The 18,602-nt window shown below is 27.5% G+C and overlaps 1 protein-coding gene across 2 annotated transcripts in view; it reads left to right on the top strand.

Annotated features, from left to right (window-relative positions):
• The first annotated feature begins 4,178 nt into the window (after nt 1-4,178).
• LOC117169702 overlaps nt 4,179-18,602 on the top strand; it is a 34,958-nt gene continuing 20,534 nt past the window's right edge. For both annotated transcript variants that reach the window (XR_004466704.1, XM_033356197.1), the window contains exon 1: nt 4,179-4,390. Coding sequence is in view for 1 of the 2 variants with exons in the window: in XM_033356197.1 (XP_033212088.1) it covers nt 4,196-4,390 (195 nt within the window). In the remaining variant the exon portion in view is untranslated. The remainder of the gene's footprint in view (nt 4,391-18,602) is intronic.

The following is an 18,602-nucleotide window of genomic DNA, read 5'->3' as shown; positions in this document are numbered from 1 at the left end:
TAATACATTTTCCAAAGTTTCAGCTCGATATTTTATTTATAAAAAAAGTTCTTAGGTTTAAAAAAATATTCAGTGAACTGAAAAAGTGAGGTCGGTAATATAAGTATTTAGCTGTGTCACATGCCCTTAATGCTTAAAATTGGAATTAATAGAACGTTTCTCGTAAATGGAATGAGATACGCCAAAAAAGACAACATTTTTTAATTCATCTAGAAAATGGTATATTATCATATAAGTTATAATTATAAATAAGTATAGTGAGAAAATTCATGAAGTAAAAAAAAGTGTTAATAATTTGAAGAGAAATTTAAAAAGGGAGAGCGGGTTAGCCACGACCAACTACTGTAAATAACTCTGCCCGCCCGGTACGTGACGAATACAAAAGGAACATTATATTACCGTCGCACCACTCTTAAAAGGACCACTAAAAGGATATTGAAAAGGACCCAAATCTCTGAAACTATCTCCGAGACTATTTTGTTTCAAATCGACTTTGTTTATAGACTCAAATGGGCCAAGTTATTTCGCTAAAGAAAACTGAGAGATTTCTTTCGGTAGGGAAGAAATGATAAAAAATGGAAATTTTTAATGATTTCGAATAACATACTTAGAAACTTTTTAACAACTTTTGAAAGGTTTCAAGAGAATGAAAGAATATTCTTAATATTAATGGGGAAATTTGAAGAGATTTCTTTTTTAAATTAATTTTTAGAAAAATTTCAAAAGATCTTAAACATTTGAAAAGTTTTCTATCAATTCCGGGCAAAAATATAAAATGTGTTAAGGCAAGTTTCTTAATTTTAAAAAATTCTTAAATTAAGACATTTAGAAATTTGAGAAGATTCTGGGTGATAAAAATATTTCCGAAAATTTACCAAATATTAAAAAAAAAAACAGCTTAAATTTATGACCAAAAAATGACTTTTCAGTTAAGAAGATTAATTTGCAAGCAGTAAAAAGACAAATGGAATAGTTAAATTTCCAACCAAAAAATAACGGATTTAAAAAAGAGGTTAATTTTCAATCAAAAAGGTGAATTTTTAACCTCAAAAATTAATTTTTTACTAAAAAACAACAAATTTGAAAACAAGCATATTAAAATTATGAACTATATAGATGAATTTGTGACTGAAAAAAGATCACTTTTGAAGCAAAAATAAAATAGTTAAATTTTAAATACAAAATCAACAAATTTTCAATAAAGAGTTAAATTTACGAGTCCTATTGGAAAATGGTTAAAAGCCATTTTGTAGTATTTTTCAAAGGCTATAATTTCTCTTTGATACTTTTTTTTCATATTTGGTGTCGTTTGGTTTAAAATTTGAATGTTATGGTGTCAAATTTCGGGCAATTCTAATAGTTTTTCAATCATAAATGATGAGAATGTAATACATTAATACAACTTTTTATCTCATTTTTGGGTGAATAATTTTTTTCTATTAATTTGTTTTTTTCCTTTTGTCGTTTTTCCACAAATTTTTCATTTTCATTTTTAATGCCATTTTTATGATTAAAACCGAAACCACGTGTCCTGTCAAAAACGTGATTCATAATAAATTTGTAGCTTTTTTCGGGTAATCGATTTTTGTTACATGATTTTTTTTTGTAACTTGCGTCGTTTTTCCACAATTTTATTATTTTTTTCAATTTTATTTTTCACGAATAAAAAAAAGTACGTGTCCTGTCAAGAAGTGATTATTAACGCATTTTTCAATCTTTTTTTGGGATCATAATTTTTGTTTATTCAACTTTTTTCGTATCCTGCATAGTTTGAACACAATTTTGAATTTTTCATTTTATAATCAATCATTTTTTGCATTTTGATCCAAAATGGCTGGTTCGTGGAAATCCGTTGAAAAATTGTGGTGTCAAATTTCGGACAATTCAAGGACTTTCTCAATCATAAATTATGAGAATGTAAAAATTTTTTTTGCAACATTTTTTCACCGTTATGTACTAAAATAATGATTAAAACTTTGATTAATAGTCTTTGAAACCCTTTAATTAAATACCAAAATAACCAATAATTTTTTTTTCAAATTTTTAAGTGTGCATAATTATAAAAATTGTAAAAATTGCAAATTTAAATAAAGTATCTCAAGCAGCCAGTTTACGAACTACAATACAATCAGAGTTCTGAGCCGGTTATATTACTTTGAGAACGGAAACGAGAATGAGAATATTACCGAGAAATAAATTCTCTGGGAATTTTTTAGAATCTCAGAATTTATTTTCATTAATAGAAAATTGCATTTTTTCGTTAACTTTTCGGTTGAAAATTCAACTCCTTTTTTTGAAAGTTTGTCTTTTTTATTTTAAAGTTTACCCGCTTTAGTAGAAATTAATTTTTTCTGGATAAAAATGGAACTATTTGGTAAAGAATTTAACTATTTTGTTAAAAATTTCTCCTTTTTGGTTGAAATAGTACGTCTTTTTGGATTGACGATTCAATTTTTTTCGTTGAAACTTATTTTTTTGTTACAAGAATTCCATTTGTGATGTTACTGAGTTAATTAAAATCTTTTTTAGATGAAAGCTCAACTTTTTTTGTAATAAAAAACTTTTCTGCTTAAAGATGAATTTCATATTTTTTGATAAAAATGTAACTATTTGCTAGAGAATTCAACAATTATGTTAAAAAGTCATTCTTTTTGGTTAAAAATACGTCTTTGCGGATTTAAAATTCAATTTTGTTGGTAGAAAACTATTTCTTGTTAAAAATTTTATAGTTTGAATGTAAAAACTCGACTAAAATCTTTTTCAACCGAAAATTCAACTATTTTTTTGAAAGTTTATGTTTTTGATTTAAAACTTCATCTGTCATAGAAGAAATTTCATTTTTTGTATGAAAATGCAACGTTTTGGTTGGAAATCGTTCTTCTTTGTTTCATAATTCAACTAATTTGTTTAAAATTAGTTTTTAACTTAAGTTAAAAAGTTATCTTGTTGGTTAAAAGTTTAATTATCTTGTTATAAATTAATCACATTCTTTATTGAAAATTGAATTTTTATAAAGAAAATTTGTCTTCTGGTTTAAAGATTCAATAATTTAGATAAACTTTTATTTATTTTCTGAGTAAAAAATCTTTATTTGTTGGAAATTCGTCTTTTTGGTTTTAAAATTCTTTTTTTTTGTTGTATAAATTTCATTCTTTTTTTATTAAAATATAAACTATGACACTTTTTCGTTGATAATTTGTCTTTTTAGGTTGAATATTTAACTGTTATGTTAAAAATTCAATTTTTTTGTTGAAAAATCCAGTATTTTGGAGTTACCTTTTGAAAAACCTTTTCTTTTGTTTGAAATAAATTAATAGATTTGAAAATTTAAAATTTGTATATGAAACACTGTAATTCCTGAATATTATGTCTGATCTAGAAAATAATTAATATTCAACCGCTGATATAACCTGAACCAGCCTTAAGGGCATGCGACACAGTGGGATTCCTACATTACCAACCTCTTTTTTTCCATTGAACAAAATTTTTTTGTGAACCATAGAACTTTTTTGGCCAATGAAATATCGAACTCAAAATTTGAGGAGAGCATAAGAAGACATTATTCTACGTTTATGTACTGCATTTGAAGCGGAATTTAAAAAAAAAAAATTATTTCTGAAATTTTTTGCCAAATTTCGATTCAAATGCAGTACATAAACGTAGGATAATGTCTTCTAATGCTCTCCTGAAATTTTGAGTTCGATATTTGATTTACAAAAAAAGTTCTATGGTTCAAAAAAAAATTTTGTTCAATAGAAAAAAGAGGTTGGTAATGTAGGAATTCCACTGTGTCGCATGCCCTTAACAATAAAAATATTTTTTAAAATCATAAATTCTTAAATTCTCCTAAATTCTGTTATATTCGCGGTTATATAACCTGAACTTAAATTCTCGGGAATTTAAGACAATATCCACGAAATTACCCACTCTGATCTTCTCTACCGATATCATCAAACTGGGAAAATGCCGCCCTGCTTGACCACTCAAGTAGAAGCGTCTATCATCTAGTTTAGTTCGTAAACTGGCTAGGGGCATTAAAGGTGCTTTATTTTAGTTCGCAAAAGCTTAGGGGCAGAGGGGGCGCTGCGGAAAATCCCTCGGAATTGAATAGGCATGGGTTCCGCTTCGGGAATCTTCCACCAGATCTCTTGAGTCTGTTCAGTTTCAGTTGTCTTCAGTTTTCTTGGTCGGCTTGATGCCACAGATGGAAGAAAAAGCGAAAGCCGATAATCTCTTCGCCGATACTCCCGATGCAAAATTTTTGAGCGATTTTAATAAGGCTTTGATTAATGTGCCTTATAAATCACATACCCCACGCATTATGTTTAAATCAAAGAAAATTGATAGTCAGAAAAAGATGGACAAAATCGCCAATCTACTTTTTCAAAAGGTGAGTTTTATGTAAATTTACATTTCTTTTTTTTTGTATTTATATTGTTTTAAATTCCTTTGCTTTTAAGCTCATACGTACATCTAGCTTGTCTTCACTAACTTGGGATTGGTAGAAATAAATTTTAAATTTCAAAACAGAATTTTATCTGCATCCCCGGTAAAGAATTGATTAAATGTGTGTACGCATCGTAGAATTTCAACAGTTTTTAATGCGTAATTAATCTCATTTTTGAAATATGCGTTTTAATAACTTTTTCCGCAAAACCATTCCCTAGCGATAGAAATCAATAAATATTCACTGAAAATTGTCAGACTCAAGAGAATATTCTCCGCAGGCACTCGGGTAAATATTTTTAATGATCTTAGTAGCCCTGCCGATAGAAATCTTAGGATATTAACTGAAAATTCTCGGATTCTGAGAACCCTCAGAGAAATTTTCCGCAGGCACTTAGGAAGATATTTTTAATGATTCAGGGTAGCTCGTTTGAATTTTCTCGAGGCTTTAAAATGTCCTTTTCAAAATTGAAGTAAGAATCATAAATTAGAAGCAGAGAGGCTAATCTCAAGTAGCCGACCCGGTAATCAGCTTTGAATAGAGAAAAATGAATATTTTTAGATTTCAGCGTAAAAGTGAAGATTCTATTCTTTTGAATGCGCGATTTTTCCATCTGTATGAAATGTTATTATAAGAATAGCATATCTCCGAAAATAATTAATTTATATTTTCCTTCTAATTGTACCTATAGACACACTTCTTAGAAATATCTTGTATTCCGGAAAAGTATTCATATTTTGAGTTTATTTAATTCCTTCTAATCAGTTCACATAATATGTATAATAAATTATAATATATAAAAATAGAAGTTTTGACATTTTAATTATAATCAATTCACGTCTGCCTCCAGAGTTAAAATTATTTTATTTCACATATTTTCCATTATTACATTAATACATATTTTAACACGTTTAAAAAATGTATTGATAGAAACTTTTTTTTGACAAATATTTTCCTAATTTATAAGTTATGAAATGATTTAATAATGAAAAAATGGGTTAAATAAATTATTCCGTTGAATGTTACTAAGTCGATTGACAGAAGTAGGATTTCCAACTTTTCTTTTTCCGTAGGAGGATTTTTAGAAAGAAAAATCGCGTATTCATATGTCTAACTTTTTTTTAGATGTTGAAAATTGGAATCTCGTTAATGGAATCAGATACGCAAAAAACGAGATTTTTTAATTCGATTTCATAATAGTATAATAAGCTATAAATATAAAATATGTATAATGAAAAGATTTATCAATGAAAAAAAGTTAATAATTGGAAGAAAAATTTAAAAAGGGAGTCGGGTTGGTGAAGGTCAACTAGTACTAGTGTAAATAAATTTGCCCGCCCAGTACGTGACGAATACAATAGGACCCTTCCCTTATATGCCCGTCGCAATACCTCTTAAAAGGACCCAAATCTCTCAGACTATCTCTACTCAAACGAAATGATTCAAATCAAACCTGCATATAGCTTGAAACGGACCTGGCTTTTTCGCTAGAGAATATTTTGAGATTTTATATCGGTAGGGTTCTGAGAATATTCTCCGCAGGCACTCAGGTAGATATTTTTAGAGGTCCAGGTAGCTTGTTTAAGTGGTCTGAAGGCTTTCACATATCCTTTTTGAAATTAAAATAAGAATTCGATCATAAATAACAAGCAGAGAGGCTATATCTCAATGGAGTAGCTGACGCTGACTAAGGTTCCTTTGTTAAGCTTTCGGATTAGAGTTTTAAATAATTTTTTTTTTTTAATTTTATAGTTAACAGCCTTAAACATAATAATTCGGAATCTATGAATTTTAAGGATTACAAATTTATGTAAATTCGTTCGGAAAGTTGAAAATCAATACTTGAAACATATATATACGCACCAATAAATATATATATAAACTTATATATATTAGGGTTTCTAGTGACCTTGAAGTCTCTGATTTTTTCACGAAAACCTTTAATTTTAATTATTCTTTTTTTCCTTTCTTTTGTAACAGTAATTTTATCGAAATGCGTCAAGATATAATTTATGTTTTGTTCATTGCAGAATAAATAAAGATATTCCAAGGCACTTTTTGCTGAGGTATTCAGATTTCAAAATATTTTTAATATCTTTAACATTTTATACAGATTTAACGATTTAAAAAAGGCGCGCACCCCCGATGTCAATAAAAATTTCATAGCAATTTCACGAACATTTTAATGATTTCAAAGATTTCAAAAAGGGCACAGGACACCAGATTTCAAAGATTTAACAAATTTGAAACGATTTCAGGGGGTTTTACAGGCATTTTATACTAGATTAAAAAGATTATAAAACTTACAAAAGATTTTTAAAAGGGTGTATTCAACCTCATTTCTAAGATTTCAAAACATTTCAAGGATTTTAAAAATTACCAAAATTTTTTAGGAGATATCAAAAGTTTTATTACGATTTGTAATAATTTAAATAATTCCAACGAATTCCACAAAGATTTCGAACATTGCACAAAAATTTTAAAACTTTCAAAAGATTAAAAAATTTCAAAACATTTAAAAGATTTTAAATAACTTAAAAATTTTTTAGGAAGTGTCAAAAGATTTCACAAAAGTTTCAAAGATTTCATAAAAAATTCATAAAGATTTCAAAACAATACGAGAATTTTAAAGATTTGATTTTCAAAATATTTGAGACCGTTTTATTTTCAAGATTTAAAAATTCTATGTATGGCTATTCATAGTACTTGGAAACTTGAACAATTTATCCTTATGACTTTTTCCTATAAAAAATTTATCAGAATTATAGCATTTTCAAAATTCAAAAAAATTCAAACTGAATTGAACATTTTAAGCCAAACAACGCAAGATATAAAAAAAAGTCAAGAGAAGAAAAACGTTGATTTTTGAAAGCTCTACCAGAATATCATAAAATCCTTTTGAATTTTGTCAAAAAGTTAAAAATTGAAATTTTGATGGTACAAAAATAATCAAAAATGAAAAATTTCAGTTTGTGGTGAAACTGCAAGATACGAAAAAACACAATTGGACGAAAATTGTGCATGGAAAAAGTATCTACAATTTTGTTATTAATCACTTTTTTGTATAGGATACGTAGATTTTGTTTTTAGTCGTAAAAAACATAATTAAAAATAATACAATTAAATTTTTGCAAAAATGACATAAGAGACGATCTAAATTAAAAGACAAAAGTTCTTTAACCAAAAAATATCTGTAGGTTTGTTATAAACTCTGGTTGATAAATATATATTAAACGCAAAAAAATGAACTTTTGAGAAGGACACAATATAAAATAACATTTTATTTAACAGCATTTTTCGTCTAAATTATATATACATTGAATTTAAAAAAATTGAATTGATGAAAAAACGACAAAAGTTGCAATAAAGTGTTTAATAATAAATTTTTTTATTTTAATAGAATGCGCATTTTTTTAATAGTGAAAATAAGAAAATGAAAATACTTTTGTTCCAATACTAATGCATAATATGAACGGTAATAATATAAATTTATTTAAATGATATACATTTTTCAGGGTCGCCGAGAATTAAATTTAATGCAAAATAAGAAACAAATATGAAAGTAATCATTAAAAATGAGATTTTTCCTTTTTTTTTTTTTGCAATATCTGATTAAGCAGCCCCAGACCGAGATCATTTGATATAAGAGTTACGCACAATGTCGATAATTTCGCATTTACGACGTAATCAATTGCGAAGTGTAAGATGCATAATGAGAATGTGTTCGTTAAAGCCGAAGGAGCTTTAACAAAAGAGAATTCACCATCACGTAATTACAATTGTCGATGCTTTAACCTTTCATTTAAAATGCTTGCGCACAAATGTGGCGTAATTCAACTCTCCTTTGAAAATTTGTCTTTTCCATTTAAAAATGTACCTGTGTTAGTAGAATTTTCATTCTTCTTGGACAAAAATGCTTCTGTTTGGTTGGAAATTGAACAATGTTGTTAAAAAATCATATTCTTTAGTTAAAAATGCGACTATTTAACAGAAAATTAACTGATTGTTTAAGTTATTATTTTGGTGTTGGAAAGTGAACGTGGAATCTTCTTTGGATAAAAATTGAACTATCAAAAAAAAAATATTCTTTAATTGATCTTTTTTAGAAGACAATTCATCTATTCTGAATTGGAATGCAACTATTTTGTTGAAAATTTAACTCTTTTTCAAGTTTCTTGTATAAAATGCAACTATTTGTTTGAAAATTCAACAATTTCCTGGGAAAGTCACACTTTTTGTTTGAAAAATTAAAGATTTGGTTAGAAAGTCATACTTTTTGGTTGAATATTATGCTGTCTTGTCGAATATTTAACTATTTCGTAGAAAATGTTTACTTCAAAATTAAAATATTTTGATAAAAATTTATCAGGTTTGGTTTAAAAAATCGTCTTTTTGCATAAAAAATGGTAGAGAATTCAAAAATTTTGATAAAAAGTCCTTTTTTTTTTATTAAAAATTCGTCTTTTTGGATTCGAAATTTAATTTTTTCATAGAAACTTATTGCTTGTTTAAAATTTTATATTCTGATCGTGAAAAGTTAACTGAAATCTTTTTTAGTGGAAATTTCATTTTTTTTTTAAATGAAAATGCAACGTATTGATTAAAAATTATTCTTCTTTGCTTGAGTATTCATTTTTTTAAAAAGATTTATATTTTTAATTTAAAAATAAGTTTTGAGCGGAAAATGTGACTTTTTAATTTTTTAAATATTGATCTTTCTTAGTTGAAAATTCTCCCTTTTGGTAAAAAAAAAAGAATAATTTTCCTGGTTGAAAATTTCATGTTCGTTAGGTAAAAATACATCTGTTTCCTGGAAAATTAGTTTTTTGCTGAAGTCATATTTTAGGTTTGAAATTAAATTTTTATAGAGAAAATTCGTCTTTCGGTTTGAAGGATCAACAATTTAGATAAACTTTTATTTCTTTCTTGAGTCAAAAATCTTTATTTGTTGAATATTCGTCTTTTTGGTTAAAACAATTTTTTATGTAAATTTTATGTTGATGCATTTTTGTTAAAAAGTCATCTTTTATAGTAGAAAGGACATTTCTTTGTTTAAGGGCATGTGACAAATCTAAATACCTATATTACCGACCTCACTTTATCAGCTCATTGAATATTTTTTTGAACCTAAGAACTATTTTTGTAAATAAAATATCGGGCTGAAACTTTGGAAAAATGTATTAGAGTACAATAAAGTACGTTTAGGTACTGCATTTTGGTAGGAACTTCACTGAAAATTATTTCATCTTTTTTCTGAACCTCGACATTTTTTGAACGTTCGAACTTTTTTTATACATAAAATATCGGTCTTAAACTTTGAGAAATGCAAGAGCCAAAAGAAAACTACGTTTAAATATAAATTTTAATAATAAAAGATGTAAAAAAAATATATTTCAACTATCAATTCCATCGGCATCAGCTGGCAACGTTGTACACAAAAATTCGAACCCTGGCGGCCACTAGACGAGGCTCTAGAGGGTTCGTATTTTCGTGTATAACGTTACCGGCTGATGCCGATGGAATTGATAGTTGAAATTCTTTTTTTAAATCTTTTATTATTAAGTTTTGTACTTAAACGTAGTTTTCTTTTGTCTCTTGCATTTTTCAAAGTTTGAGACCGATATTTTATGTATAAAAAATGTCGACGTTCAGAAAAAAGATGAAATAATTTTCAGTAAAGTTCCTACCAAAATGCAGTACCTAAACGTACTTTATTGTACTCTAATACATTTTCCAAAGTTTCAGCTCGATATTTTATTCACAAAAAAAGTTCTTAGGTTCAAACAAACATTCAGGGAACTGAAAAAGTGAGGTTGGTAATATAGGTATTTAGCTGTGTCACATGCCCTTAAAATAAATTATGAAATTTGTATGTGAAATACCTCAGTAGATAAGTAAAAAACATTTTGAGGTATTTCAAAACTTTTCAGTGACATCTCTGGTCTTTTTCAGAATAGAAAGAAAATAGAAAAGTGTTATATTTAATATCAAATTGGAAATTTTTTAAGTTTGTTGGATTTCATATTTCGATCCCTGAATGTTTGCGATTTTTTTTTTTCTGCTATATTTTTGTCACTAGGAACTATTCATCTACGCGAAATAATTCTGATCATATTCACACTGGTTTTAAGAATATTTGCTGAAAAAAGGGATGAATTAAATAGGAGTTATCTCTTAGAACATGATTGAATAAAATTCCTAATAAATTGGGAACATTTCTGGACCTTCAGAAATATTTGAAAAAAAAGCTATGCCCGCATACTGCACGCGAGGCAGTTCGGGGGGTAGTTTTGACTTTTGAGCGTGCCTACGGCTGAACCTGTGGACCGATTTGGATGTTTTTTTTTAAACTGATAAAATTTCAAAGAAAGTTGTCGAGTCTGATTTTTAATTTAGTTTTTTAATTATTTTTAGAAATAAATAAATATGACGAAAAAAATGGCAATTTCTTCTATTTGACGTTTCCAGTGCTCTTCAATAATAGGAAAATTGTTGTATTTGCAGACTCTTCATAGATTTATATTATATAAAGATAATCCATCATGAATAATAAACAAAAAAAAATTTATAAACACATCATTTGTTGAAAATGTGTTTTCTATAATTTTTAATAATTTAATGTTTTTTTAAGTTATACTGGAAGAAATTTGAATGGGAACAATATTTTAATGAAAAAAATTCTCCTAAGAACATTCTTGAAAATATTATAAACAAATGCATTATTCAAGCATTTGTCGTCAGAAAAATTTATTTTTTATTCTATGTAAATTTTTTAAATTAGGAATCTCATGATAATTTCAGGAAATTCATAATTTGTTTATGAATTTTATGATTTTATCAAACAAATTTAATTTTAAAATGCATTATTCAAGCACTTATCGATGGAAAAATTCGTTTTTTTTTCAATGTCAGTTTTTTCGATGTCAGTTCTTTTAATTGGGATCTTTACGATAATTTCAGTAACATTCATAATTAGTTGATTAATTTAATGTTTTTGTTACACAAATGAAATAAATAATGCATTATTCGGGCATTTATTTTTAATAAATATTAAATGTATTGTTCAATCATTCCTTGTATTCAAACCCTCTAATGAATGTTACTGAAATTATTGTAAATTTCCCAATTAAAAGGACTGACATTGAAAAAAACCGAGTTTTTCCGTCGACAAATGCCTAAATAATGCATTTGTTTATTAATTTTTTTTTAAAAATCATAAAATTTATGAAATAATTATAAATGTTGCTGAAATTAACATGAACTTCTCAAATAAAAGAACTGACATCGAAAAAAAAAACGAATTTTTCGTCAACAGATGCGCGAATAATGCATTTGTTTAATATGTTTGTTGAAAATAAAATATATAATTCATAAAATCGTGATGGACGTTGAGAAAATTATGAATTTCCTGAAAATATCATAAGGTTTCTAATTTTTTAAAATTAACATAGAAAAAAACGATTTTTTCTGAAAAATGCCTGAATAATGCATTTGTTTATTAAATTTGTTTATAATATTAACAATAATAAGCTTAAGACAAATTTTTTTCATTGAAATATTTTTTCCAGTCAAATTTCTTGCAATACGTTAAATTATTGAAAATGGTACAAAACACATTTTTAACAAATAATTTGTTTATAAAAATTTTGTTTTGTTTATTGTATCATGATGGAATATCTTTATATAATTTAAATCTATGAAACGTCGGCGATTACAACAATTTTCCTACTATTGACGAGCACCGGGAACCAAAAGATGTACTTTTTCCCCACTGTGCGATCCACAGTGGGAGGAAATGTGCTTTTTTTCGTTCAAAAATGACCAGAGCCTTCAATTTTGGTCAGATTTTGAATTTATTTAAAATAAAATTTATTTAATTCTAAAAATCTTGACGCTCTGAACTTTTTTCTCCTCTATTTGTTTATTAATCATTTTTCCATTTAAAGTATGGAAAAACTGAAATTTTGTACATAACAATTTTTTACGCTTCAATAACTGATCAGGAAAACTTTATATTGTCTTAAACAAATGTTTAGGGGCTCACAGAATACAAATAATTTCTTTATTATTCCATTTATTTGTTATAAACCAATTTTATGAACAAATTGACAAATAGTCTTATTTTCGGTAAATTTTTTGTTTCTTGCTAAAAGTGCGTCATATTAATGTGGGAATGACATTTAATTACAAAAATAATTGAAAAGTTTACAATAACCATTGTTATAAACTATTCATGTGGCAAAATATTAAAAAATTTAGATTTTTTGAAATTATATTTTCCTTTAATCGCCAGAACGACTTTAGGTATTCCTTAAAATAATAAATACTTGAACAAATATAACATTTAATTTCTTGTAAACAAATTAGATAAATAAATTAAAAATTTTGGCCCTTTCGCATAGAAAAAAATTGTTTAAACTGGAAATGTTTCAAGCTATTGGAACGAATGATTACTAGTTACAAAAATATTAGAATTAAAAGTTAACAGTAACTACTGTTATTACAAATTCTTGTGACATTGATATGAAGCACTTTTAGCAACAACAACAAAAATTACAGATAATAAGACTGATTTGTCTTTTTGTTTATACATTTTTTTATAACAAATAAATGGAATAATAAAAAAATTATTTTTATTCTATGAGTCCCTAAACATTTAAGTCAAAATAAAGTTCTTCTGATCAGTTATTAAAGCCTAAAAAATTGTTATGTGCAAAATTTCAGTTTTTCTATATTTTAAATGGAAAAATTATTAATAAACAAATAGAGGAGACAAAAGTTCGAAACGTCCAGCTCTTCAGCATTTAATAAACCTTATTTTAAAAAAATTCAAAATCGGGCCAAAATTGAAGGTTCTGGACATGTTTGAACCAAAAACAGTGCATTTCCTCTCACTGTACGCCAAGCGCGCTATGTGCGCGAGAATGTTCCCGCGCAGCGGGAATATTATTTAAGTTGTACGTGTCGAAAAATGTTACTTGTTTAGTTTGGAATTATCTTTGATATATAGTAAAAATTTCGATTGAAATTTCTTAATCTATCAGACAAATAGATTTTTCTGGTTTTTGAACATTTTTTTTAAATTTTGAAAAGTCATTGCTTTCGTAGGGTCCCAAAATGGAAGTAAAGTTCGTCAACCAGATATTTCAGACTTGTAATTCAATTTCAAAACTGTAAAAAAAATGTTCAGAATTTTAGAAATTTGTATCCAAGTTCTTGGTAGATGACAAAAAGACTTGCAAATTGTCCTAATTTTGGAAACTTTCGATTTATAGAAATTATAATCGAAATTTTTACTAGTTATCAAATCTATTTAGATATCCTTTTTATATGTTCCATTCCATTTTGTCTACATTGTTTTATGATATTTTACAAAGAAAACTGTCTGTAATGGTCAAATCCACGGCTGAAGATCCGACTTTTAAAACAAATGTAAACAAATTCCGTTTCAATATATGACTGTTTGCTCTCGCATCGGGCATATTATTTATTTTTACACATCCCCAAAATTTGGAAATTTAACTTTTCTTAGAGTTTTAAGAGTTCTGATTGGAGTTCTGTACTTCCTCATAAGAGCTTTACAAGAAAGTATTATAACATTTTTTGTTCAATTCAAGTTTCGAAGAACTACGGCACTTTTGCTACGAGCTTTAAGGCCATGTGATACTTAGAAAATTGTCGATTTTACCAGTTTTAGGTTCCGACGGCTTTTTTTCTTTAATAATCAATATTTTGTCTTAAAAATTTGGGGCATGATAGCGATCATGCTAACGGACGTCCCCACACACTTTTTTTTGTTTAATTCAAAAAAGTTTTAATTTAGCAAAATCTGATTAATTTGCATAGTGCTTAGGAATTAGTATCGATTTTACCAGTTTTAGGTTCCGACGGCTTTTTTTCTAGAATAATCAATATTTTGTCTTAAAAATTTGGGAAATGATAGCGAACATGCTAACGGACGTCCCCGCACACTTTATTTGTGTTTTTTTTTTCAAAAAAAATTTTGATATTGCTAACAACGTGTGTACATTTGGAGGTTATGTATGTTACAATTCTCCTGTGAATTACTTCCAAACTACACAATATTTTCGGCCGAAAACTTTGGACTTGCAAATAAACATAGTAACTAATCTCCCGGAACTAACCCTTTTTGCAGGCAATCAAAAAAGTTTATTTCATAAATAATTTCCAGATTATCGGAAAGGCAGATATGAAAAACGACGTAGGCTCAAAATAATACATATGCATAAAATTTTTATTTAGCACAATAAATTTTTTTTGTTATTATCCCTCAAAAAAGAGTCTGGAGACGTCCGTTATAATATTTTATAGCGTCTCCGAATTCAGTTTTAAAAAATTTTAATTTTTGTGGAAAAAAAGCCTGGGAAACTGTAAGTATCACATGCCCTTAACAGTTGAATTAATAACAGATAATTCTTCTACAAATGTCAACAATGGAATTTTGAACAGTCAAGTTTTGTACAAAACCGGGCAGTTGAATTGTCAGCAAAATCAACTGTTCCAGTTTCAACTATACGATGGAAAATTCCATGATGCTACAAAACATAAACTAAATTCTGGGACAACTTATTATAATTTTAATCTTTTAATTGCAAGTGACATATCGTCGAAATCGCAAAAAAACGTAGATTCCGAATAAAATATTTTTAAATTTCTAGTTGCAAAATTTAAAAACAGTCAGCAACGTGAGTGGAGAGGATAAGATGAACAGGTAGACGACCATCAAATAAAGACTGTCCCTGAGACTCTAATGAGCATGTAGGATTTAGGAATAAATTCAGGTCGAAAATTTAATCTTCTTGGAGATATTCTTTCTACTCATAATATTGGTCAATGGTAGTTGGGAGGTGCAATAATCAATTACGAGTAGGATAGATGGTGGAACACTGCAGGGATGATGGGCAATAGACAATGCGGTAGTACCTGAGCTACTATATTAGACCTACAAATTGCCTATGAGCAATTAAATTAAAGTATAAGTATAACGTAGACATTGGGAAAAACCCTGGTAGTTCTTTGAATTTTGATCTGACCGACAAGTGTTGTGGCACTTATTTGTAGAGCTGTCATTAAGAAGTACGAAATTTCAGTTAGAACTCTCAAATTTTTGAAATCTTAAATTTTGGATTATCTAAAAGTGCCGTTATTTCTTTGAATTTTGACTTGATCGAAAATTGGTATCAGGTTTGGTGCAGGCAATAGATCCAATTTTTTTCTAGTCCAAAAACGATTTTGAAAATACTTACTTTATATGACAACAAAATTTTAGAAATCCTATATAAGCCAGTCGCCACTAACACTTCTGCATGCACTAATAGGTCCCCGAGATTACTCTTTTTCAAAGGTAAAAAAGGCCCCTGATTACGAATATTTTGGGTAGGTTTGCGTAATCTGGGTCAATTTTTGTTTAAACAATTTTTTTAAAAAAATTTCATTATTTATAAACTTGTACACTGTCTATATCGAGGATAGATCTCTTGAAAGGAAAAAGAAATCTTCCGATCGAATAAACACTTCTTTCCTCAAATCGTTGTTTAAAAGTTGCTATTATTAAGAGGAAATCGTTTAGCGTTTTACTCTTCATTTATTAATAAACAATCATCCAGATCAACCAGTGTCATAATATTGCTTTAAATTGTTTCAAAACCTTTATCTAGCATTAATAACGTAATTTGTTCATAATTTCTTTTCACAATTTGTTTATAACAATTGATATAAATAATGACTCAATAACCAGAATTGACTTGATTTTTTTATTTTTATTCATCCTTACACAGCGCGTACAGCTGGGATACGAATGTCCTGACAAAAGAGATAGATTACGTTATAATTATACTAGCAGTCTTGCGCGCGCATATTAATCTTTTTATGAAAAAGAATAAATCAAAAACCTATCTTTTCTATGTTATACATATTTAATGAATGTTACAAAATATTAGTATAAAATAAAAGAAGACACCAAGGTATGAGTTCTTTATCTGAAACTGTAATTAATCTTTTATAATAGGATTTCAACCAATTTAATATTTTTTTGTAGAAAATGAAGTTGACCTATTTTATTCCAAATGTGTTTTTTTATTAAAAATTAATTTACACCTAATATTGATGAATAGCATTAATTACAATTTTGTAACTCACGTTGATGATCATCATATTTTTTAAATAATTAACTTTGCGTTTTCAAGCCACAATTTTTATAAATCAATTTAGCAAAATTTTTGCACGCGCATTATAATAATTAATGATCTTATAGGTAGAAAAACACATGTAATAAGCTTGTTGCCACTTGGTAAACGCTCCCCTGAAAATCTTGGTCAAGTCACCCCGATATTACAAGAGTAGATAAATCCTTACAATGTTGGAAAAAAATTACATTATTGAACGCAAATTTCTGCCAATTGTCGTATCTCGGGCTTAGTTAAGTCTCCCACTTTCCCCTGAACTTTTCTCATTAAAGTTTATGAAAAACATAATTATTTTCTTTACAATTAAACTTATAATTATTATATTATAATTAATATATTATTATATTCTTTATTTGTTGAAAATTCATCTTTCTAGTTGAAAAATTCATAATTTTAGTTAAAAATTCATCTCTTTGGTTAAAAGATTTACTATTTTTTTGAAAATTCTTTTTTTTTCTGAAATTGATTAATTTTTGGTTTGAAAAAGTCACTTTTCTACTTTTGGTTTAAATTTGAATCTCTTATGTAAAGTTAGTCTTTATGATTGAAAATTCCTTTTCTTATTTTAACAATGCATCTCTTGGCAGCATCTGCATTCGTTGAAATATCAAATATTACATTTTCTAACGAAAATCCATATTTGCAGGTTAAATTTGACCATTCAGTTTAAAATTTGTATTGGTAGGTTGAAAATTTACACAGTAATACAAGAATCTGAATTTCAGTAGAAAAAGGCGGTTGACTTTCAGATGTAACCAAAAGGATCATTCGCCACTTGAAAGTCAACTGATGATGATAACATGACTTTAAGTAACGCGCTTGGTTGAAAGTCAACTGCTTTATGTACATAAAATGTACTTTATAGGTTAATTTAAGAAAGAAAGATTGTTGACATCCCGTCAACACGTGCGTGTGAAATGAAACTTATTCGTTAATTTAAGTTAGCTGATTGTTGAAATTCATAAAATTTATGCGCTATCGGCCAGTTATTAGGAACATGAAATGAATATAAAATTAAAAATTGAATAATTTTAGGAAATAGTTTTTTTAAATGTGAGCATTGAATAAATTATTCATTTATGCCTATTAAATCAAGTTTTTTTATCCTCCAATCCGATGAGATTAGTAGAAGGAAAAAAGAACACAATGACACAAAAGCAAGGAACTTATATCAATTTCAAGCTACCAAGTACAGAATGTCAATATTCAATCCTTTTTCATATCTTTTTTTATCACATATGTACCATTATTCTTTTTATAATCAAAATCCGTTATAGATCTGAGTACATGTATCAAAATAGGAAACCATGGCGAAGCAACTATCATGAGTTCAGTGTTGATCGCTCCTATCCTTATAATAATATGGCGATTGACGCCATATTGGCTACTCTCAGCTGCTCTCTTGGCTCCTCTTCTAAAATCGCCGAAATCCGATCAAGCGTTTGCGCATCGCATTTCGCGCACGCCTTTCTGCCAGCACAAATTGAATTTCAGAGCACGCGAATGAAAATCATCCCAAACTATTCGGTTGTAAATGCAAATCTTTCATTAAAAATCTAAGTTTAAAAAAAACCGTTTACATGGGAAATGAAAAAGTTTAATTTACAGTTTAAAAAAGTTAACGAATTTGCAACCAAATAGTTACTTTTTTATCCAAAAACATATCATCTCAACAAAAGAGTTAAACTTTTAAATAAGTAAATACATTTTCAACCAAAAAATAAAAAATATGATTATTTTAAAACAACATCAGCTGAATTGAACCAAAAAATGAATTTCAAGCAAATTTTTAAATTTTCAACCAGAGATAAGTTTTTAAATAAAATAATGAATCTTCAACCAAAAAAAAATGGTAAAAGGTCGTTCAACCTTAAAACGATTAGAGAAATGTTCAACAAAGAGATTAATTTTCAATCAAAGAAAGAATTTCCAACAAAAGAATTAAATTT

Source organism: Belonocnema kinseyi, chromosome 3, assembly GCF_010883055.1.
Source record: "Belonocnema kinseyi isolate 2016_QV_RU_SX_M_011 chromosome 3, B_treatae_v1, whole genome shotgun sequence".
In the NCBI taxonomy this organism is placed as follows: Eukaryota; Metazoa; Arthropoda; class Insecta; order Hymenoptera; family Cynipidae; genus Belonocnema; species Belonocnema kinseyi.
Note: the sequence above shows the minus strand (reverse complement) of the source record. Positions and strands in the feature narration are given on the sequence as shown.